General features: G+C 46.8%; 1 protein-coding gene across 1 annotated transcript in view; it reads right to left on the bottom strand.

Moving 5' to 3' along the window:
• Nucleotides 1-7500, bottom strand: part of xylb (xylulokinase homolog (H. influenzae)) — a 31024-nt gene that overhangs the window by 16186 nt on the left and 7338 nt on the right. Inside the window, exons 11-13 of the mRNA XM_074628068.1 lie at nucleotides 1253-1293; nucleotides 1012-1127; nucleotides 208-323 (exon numbers count right to left, since the gene is read on the bottom strand). Coding sequence (XP_074484169.1) covers nucleotides 208-323; nucleotides 1012-1127; nucleotides 1253-1293 — 273 coding nt within the window. The remainder of the gene's footprint in view (nucleotides 1-207; nucleotides 324-1011; nucleotides 1128-1252; nucleotides 1294-7500) is intronic.

The following is a 7500-nucleotide window of genomic DNA, read 5'->3' as shown; positions in this document are numbered from 1 at the left end:
AAAAGCCTTGAAACACACCAAACAACCAGTCAGAGGGAGTCTCCAGACTGTCAAAATAAAAGCCTGGAAACACACCAAACAACCAGTCAGAGGGAGTCTCCAGACTGTCAAAATAAAAGCCTGGAAACACACCAAACAACCAGTCAGAGGGAGGAGAGAGGGAAGGAAACGAAGGAAGGAAGGAGGAAGAAAGGAAGGAAGCTTCACCTATATTTCCGTTGTTTCCGAGCGGCGTGTCTCTCAAGGCGGCGGAAAACTGTTCCCATGATCCTCCGGCGCACTCGTTCCTGATGCGTTCCCTCGTCAGAGACCCGTTCTTAAAGCTACGACACACACAGGAAGTGAAGGTGTGAACGGAGGTAACGAAACTAAGCAGATACGACAGGCTAGCTGTTTCCACCTGCTTCCAGTCTTTATGCTAAGCTAGGCTAGCTGTTTCCACCTGCTTCCAGTCTTTATGCTAAGCTAGGCTAGCTGTTTCCACCTGCTTCCAGTCTTTGTGCTAAGCTAGGCTAGCTGTTTCCACCTGCTTCCAGTCTTTATGCTAAGCTAGGCTAGCTGTTTCCACCTGCTTCCAGTCTTTATGCTAAGCTAGGCTAGCTGTTTCCACCTGCTTCCAGTCTTTATGCTAAGCTAGGCTAGCTGTTTCCACCTGCTTCCAGTCTTTATGCTAAGCTAGGCTAGCTGTTTCCACCTGCTTCCAGTCTTTGTGCTAAGCTAGGCTAGCTGTTTCCACCTGCTTCCAGTCTTTATGCTAAGCTAGGCTAGCTGTTTCCCCTGCTTCCAGTCTTTGTGCTAAGCTAGGCTAGCTGTTTCCACCTGCTTCCAGTCTTTATGCTAAGCTAAATAATTGAGTTCTACTTTTGTACGTCTCTTTGTATGAGGACATTTTACTGGCGTTCGGTAGTCGCTTTCAGTCCAAAATGGCGTAAGCGTAGACACAGACGTTGACATGGAGCGACCACCTCCTGGTGGATCAACGTTGTTGGGCGTGAGTCTGAAGTGACGTACCACAGCAGAGCCATGAAGGAGCGCCAGTCCACGGGGTTACAGAACACGTGACCTTCCAGCGCCGGGCGAGGCTGCTGGATCCACAGGAACACCGTGTCACTGGTACCCAGGCTCACCTGCACACACACACACACACACACACACACACAGAGTTTAACCCGGGTTAGTGCAGACTGGGTTCGTTGTTCGTTGATGACAGGCTGATGTTGGGTTGTTGTGTTGTGGTCTGATGTGGACTCACAGCGATGTCTCCCTGCTGCAGCCTCATTCCTGCCAGAGACGCTGAGGAGGACAAAACACACAGTTTAATATCTAACATATTATATATATATATACATATATACATATATATATACATATATATATATATATATACATATATATATACATATATATATACATATATATATATATATATACATATATATATATATATACACATATATATATATATATATACATATATATATATATATATATATATATATATATACATATATATATATATATATATACATATATATATATACATATATATATATACATATATATATGTATATATATATATATACTGGAAAAACAAAGTAGTTAACTTGTGTTTGGTGGATTATTTCTCTGTTGTATCAATGCTAATGGTCATTGTATTCCTCATCGTTGGAAAGCCTGTTTATTTACCTTCACAATGATGTCACACTTGTAAGGATCATGCATTTGTGGGATGAGCAGCACAGCTGATTATGCGGGGAGCGCCCAAGAACAATGTTCCAAAATGCTCTGTCGATGGTAAACAGTGTATTCTCATAAGGCTACCAGGAAGCCTGCAATGACTGCCCTTCACCGTCAGGCCCGTTGGCGCTGGTGTCTCCAACACAGACAATGGAACCTGAACATGTGGGGGAATGTCATGTTCAGTGATGAGTCCAGGTTCTGTCTGCGGAAGTTGGACGGCAGGTCAAAGTATGGAGACGACGTGGAGAACGCTATGCTGATTGTTGAACTGATGGAGTAACAGCTTTTGGTGGGGGCAGTGTCATGGTGTGGGGGGGGGGCATCTCCCTCACTGGTAAAACAAGGCTTGTCATCATTGAAGGCCATCTCAATGCAGGGAGATATCGGGATGAGATTCTGCAGCCAGTGGTGATCCCATATCTCCACAATCTGGGACCTAACTTCATCCTCCAAGAAACAACGCCCCCCCCACAGAGCCAGGGTTATCACAGACTACCTCCACAATGTGGGAGGAGAGAGAATGGAACGGCCTCCAAGAGTCCACACCTCAACCCAGTTCAACATGTGGGATCAGCTTGGGCGTGCTGTACGTGTTAGAGTGACCAACACAACCACGCTGGCTGACCTGCAACCAATCCTGGTTGAGGAATGGAACGCCATCCCACAGCAACGTGTGACCCGGTTGGTGACCAGCATGAGGAGGAGGTGCCAGGCTGTTGTGGCTGCGTATGGATCTTCCACCGCTACTGAGGCTCCTGACGGTGGATTCAATCAATCAATATGTCTTGTTTGTTCCTTGTTACTGATAGAGAGTTCAATCATCCACCAAACAACTCACAACAAGAGTCAACACCAACAGGAGAATACACTGTTTACCATCAGCACCGGGGCTCCACACATCATCAGCTGTGCTGCTCATCCCACAAATACATGATCCTTACAAGAGTAACATCATTATGAAGGTCAATAAACAGGCTTTCAACCATGTAGAATACAATGACCATTAGCATTAGCATCACCATTAGCATTCGACCAACAGAGAAATAATACAACAAACACAAGTTAACAACTTTGTTTTTCCAGTTTATATATATATATAACAACATCAGGAAGTTAACGTAGAGTCTTGCAGTAGTTTACTTAATTATATTAATTTATTTATTTTTTATTCATTTATATGTCTTTATATTATTATTAGTAGTATATTATTTTATTTTATTATATAATATTATTAATAATATTATATTATATAACTTATTTTATTTAATTTGCGTATTTTAAATTTAAATGTATTATTTTTATTTATTTTTATATTTTGTTATTAAATGTATTGTAATTTTTATTCAATTGTATTACATTTGTTATTATTATTATAATTAATAACAATAATAATAATAATATAATACATTATTTATTTTATTTCATTTATGTACTTTAAATGTAATGTATTATATTTTGTTAAAAATAATCAATAAGTGTTACTATTATTAATATCAATAATAATATTATTAATATTAATTTATTTAAATGTATTTATGCATTTTTAACTTAAATATATTATATTATTGATTTAAATTATTATAATTATTATTAATTTATTTAATCTTTATTTAAATGTATTATATTATTATGTCTCTGTACCGGGTTGTCTCCGGTGTCTCTGTATGTCTTATCGGGGTTGTCTCCGGTGTCTCTCCATGTCTTACCGGGTTGTCTCCGGTGTCTCTCTATGTCTTACCGGGGTTGTCTCCGGTGTCTCTCTATGTCTTACCGGGGTTGTCTCCGGTGTCTCTGTATGTCTTACCGGGTTGTCTCCGGTGTCTCTGTATGTCTTACCGGGGTTGTCTCCGGTGTCTCTGTATGTCTTACCGGGTTGTCTCCGGTGTCTCTCTATGTCTTACCGGGGTTGTCTCCGGTGTCTCTCTATGTCTTACCGGGGTTGTCTCCGGTGTCTCTGTATGTCTTACCGGGTTGTCTCCGGTGTCTCTGTATGTCTTACCGGGGTTGTCTCCGGTGTCTCTGTATGTCTTACCGGATTGTCTCCGGTGTCTCTGTATGTCTTACCGGGTTGTCTCCGGTGTCTCTGTATGTCTTACCGGGTTGTCTCCGGTGTCTCTAGTGTCTCTGTATGTCTTACCGGGTTGTCTCCGGTGTCTCTGTATGTCTTACCGGATTGTCTCCGGTGTCTCTGTATGTCTTACCGGGTTGTCTCCGGTGTCTCTGTATGTCTTACCGGGTTGTCTCCGGTGTCTCTGTATGTCTTACCGGGTTGTCTCCGGTGTCTCCAGTGTCTCTGTATGTCTTACCGGGGTTGTCTCCGGTGTCTCTGTATGTCTTACCGGGTTGTCTCCGGTGTCTATGTATGTCTTACCGGGTTGTCTCCGGTGTCTCTGTATGTCTTACCGGGTTGTCTCCGGTGTCTCTAGTGTCTCTGTATGTCTTACCGGGGTTGTCTCCGGTGTCTCTGTATGTCTTATCGGGGTTGTCTCCGGTGTCTCTGTATGTCTTACCGGGTTGTCTCCGGTGTCTCTAGTGTCTCTGTATGTCTTACCGGGGTTGTCTCCGGTGTCTCTGTATGTCTTACCGGATTTTCTCCGGTGTCTCTGTATGTCTTACCGGATTGTCTCTAGTGTCTCTGTATGTCTTACCGGGGTTGTCTCCGGTGTCTCTCTATGTCTTACCGGATTGTCTCTAGTGTCTCTGTATGTCTTACCGGGTTGTCTCCGGTGTCTCTGTATGTCTTACCGGGGTTGTCTCCGGTGTCTCTCTATGTCTTACCGGGTTGTCTCCGGTGTCTCTCTATGTCTTACCGGATTGTCTCTAGTGTCTCTGTATGTCTTACCAAGTTGTCTCCGGTGTCTCTGTATGTCTTACCGGGGTTGTCTCCGGTGTCTCTGTATGTCTTACCGGGTTGTCTCCGGTGTCTCTCTATGTCTTACCGGATTGTCTCCGGTGTCTCTGTATGTCTTACCGGGGTTGTCTCCGGTGTCTCTCTATGTCTTATCGGGGTTGTCTCCGGTGTCTCTGTATGTCTTACCGGGGTTGTCTCCGGTGTCTCTCTATGTCTTACCGGGTTGTCTCCGGTGTCTCTCTATGTCTTACCGGGGTTGTCTCCGGTGTCTCTCTATGTCTTACCGGATTGTCTCCGGTGTCTCTCTATGTCTTACCGGGTTGTCTCCGGTGTCTCTGTATGTCTTACCGGGGTTGTCTCCGGTGTCTCTCTATGTCTTACCGGGTTGTCTCCGGTGTCTCTCTATGTCTTACCGGATTGTCTCCGGTGTCTCTGTATGTCTTACCGGGGTTGTCTCCGGTGTCTCTGTATGTCTTACCGGGTTGTCTCCGGTGTCTCTCTATGTCTTACCGGATTGTCTCCGGTGTCTCTGTATGTCTTACCGGGGTTGTCTCCGGTGTCTCTGTATGTCTTACCGGGGTTGTCTCCGGTGTCTCTGTATGTCTTACCGGGGTTGTCTCCGGTGTCTCTGTATGTCTTACCGGGGTTGTCTCCGGTGTCTCTCTATGTCTTACCGGGGTTGTCTCCGGTGTCTCTCTATGTCTTACCGGGGTTGTCTCCGGTGTCTCTGTATGTCTTACCGGGGTTGTCTCCGGTGTCTCTGTATGTCTTACCGGGTTGTCTCCGGTGTCTCTCTATGTCTTACCGGGTTGTCTCCGGTGTCTCTCTATGTCTTACCGGATTGTCTCCGGTGTCTCTGTATGTCTTACCGGGGTTGTCTCCGGTGTCTCTCTATGTCTTACCGGGGTTGTCTCCGGTGTCTCTGTATGTCTTACCGGGGTTGTCTCCGGTGTCTCTGTATGTCTTACCGGGTTGTCTCCGGTGTCTCTGTATGTCTTACCGGGGTTGTCTCCGGTGTCTCTCTATGTCTTACCGGGGTTGTCTCCGGTGTCTCTGTATGTCTTACCGGGGTTGTCTCCGGTGTCTCTGTATGTCTTACCGGGGTTGTCTCCGGTGTCTCTCTATGTCTTACCGGGGTTGTCTCCGGTGTCTCTCCATGTCTTACCGGGTTGTCTCCGGTGTCTCTCTATGTCTTACCGGGGTTGTCTCCGGTGTCTCTCTATGTCTTACCGGGTTGTCTCCGGTGTCTCTCTATGTCTTACCGGATTGTCTCCGGTGTCTCTGTATGTCTTACCGGATTGTCTCTAGTGTCTCTGTATGTCTTACCGGGTTGTCTCCGGTGTCTCTGTATGTCTTACCGGATTGTCTCTAGTGTCTCTGTATGTCTTACCGGGGTTGTCTCCGGTGTCTCTCTATGTCTTACCGGGGTTGTCTCCGGTGTCTCTGTATGTCTTACCGGGGTTGTCTCCGGTGTCTCTGTATGTCTTACCGGGTTGTCTCCGGTGTCTCTCTATGTCTTACCGGGTTGTCTCCGGTGTCTCTCTATGTCTTACCGGATTGTCTCCGGTGTCTCTGTATGTCTTACCGGGGTTGTCTCCGGTGTCTCTCTATGTCTTACCGGGTTGTCTCCGGTGTCTCTGTATGTCTTACCGGGGTTGTCTCCGGTGTCTCTGTATGTCTTACCGGGGTTGTCTCCGGTGTCTCTGTATGTCTTACCGGGGTTGTCTCCGGTGTCTCTGTATGTCTTACCGGGGTTGTCTCCGGTGTCTCTCTATGTCTTACCGGGGTTGTCTCCGGTGTCTCTGTATGTCTTACCGGGGTTGTCTCCGGTGTCTCTGTATGTCTTACCGGGGTTGTCTCCGGTGTCTCTCTATGTCTTACCGGGGTTGTCTCCGGTGTCTCTGTATGTCTTACCGGGGTTGTCTCCGGTGTCTCTGTATGTCTTACCGGGGTTGTCTCCGGTGTCTCTCCATGTCTTACCGGGGTTGTCTCCGGTGTCTCTCCATGTCTTACCGGGTTGTCTCCGGTGTCTCTCTATGTCTTACCGGGGTTGTCTCCGGTGTCTCTCTATGTCTTACCGGGTTGTCTCCGGTGTCTCTCTATGTCTTACCGGATTGTCTCCGGTGTCTCTGTATGTCTTACCGGATTGTCTCTAGTGTCTCTGTATGTCTTACCGGGTTGTCTCCGGTGTCTCTGTATGTCTTACCGGATTGTCTCTAGTGTCTCTGTATGTCTTACCGGGGTTGTCTCCGGTGTCTCTCTATGTCTTACCGGGGTTGTCTCCGGTGTCTCTGTATGTCTTACCGGGGTTGTCTCCGGTGTCTCTGTATGTCTTACCGGGTTGTCTCCGGTGTCTCTCTATGTCTTACCGGGTTGTCTCCGGTGTCTCTCTATGTCTTACCGGATTGTCTCCGGTGTCTCTGTATGTCTTACCGGGGTTGTCTCCGGTGTCTCTCTATGTCTTACCGGGGTTGTCTCCGGTGTCTCTGTATGTCTTACCGGGGTTGTCTCCGGTGTCTCTGTATGTCTTACCGGGGTTGTCTCCGGTGTCTCTGTATGTCTTACCGGGGTTGTCTCCGGTGTCTCTGTATGTCTTACCGGGGTTGTCTCCGGTGTCTCTCTATGTCTTACCGGGGTTGTCTCCGGTGTCTCTCCATGTCTTACCGGGTTGTCTCCGGTGTCTCTCTATGTCTTACCGGGGTTGTCTCCGGTGTCTCTCTATGTCTTACCGGGTTGTCTCCGGTGTCTCTCTATGTCTTACCGGATTTTCTCCGGTGTCTCTGTATGTCTTACCGGATTGTCTCTAGTGTCTCTGTATGTCTTACCGGGTTGTCTCCGGTGTCTCTGTATGTCTTACCGGATTGTCTCTAGTGTCTCTGTATGTCTTACCGGGGTTGTCTCCGGTGTCT

The sequence above is a fragment of the Sebastes fasciatus genome (assembly GCF_043250625.1).
Source record: "Sebastes fasciatus isolate fSebFas1 chromosome 21 unlocalized genomic scaffold, fSebFas1.pri SUPER_21_unloc_1, whole genome shotgun sequence".
Lineage (NCBI taxonomy): Eukaryota > Metazoa > Chordata > Actinopteri > Perciformes > Sebastidae > Sebastes > Sebastes fasciatus.
This window is presented reverse-complemented; position numbering and strand designations above follow the sequence as displayed.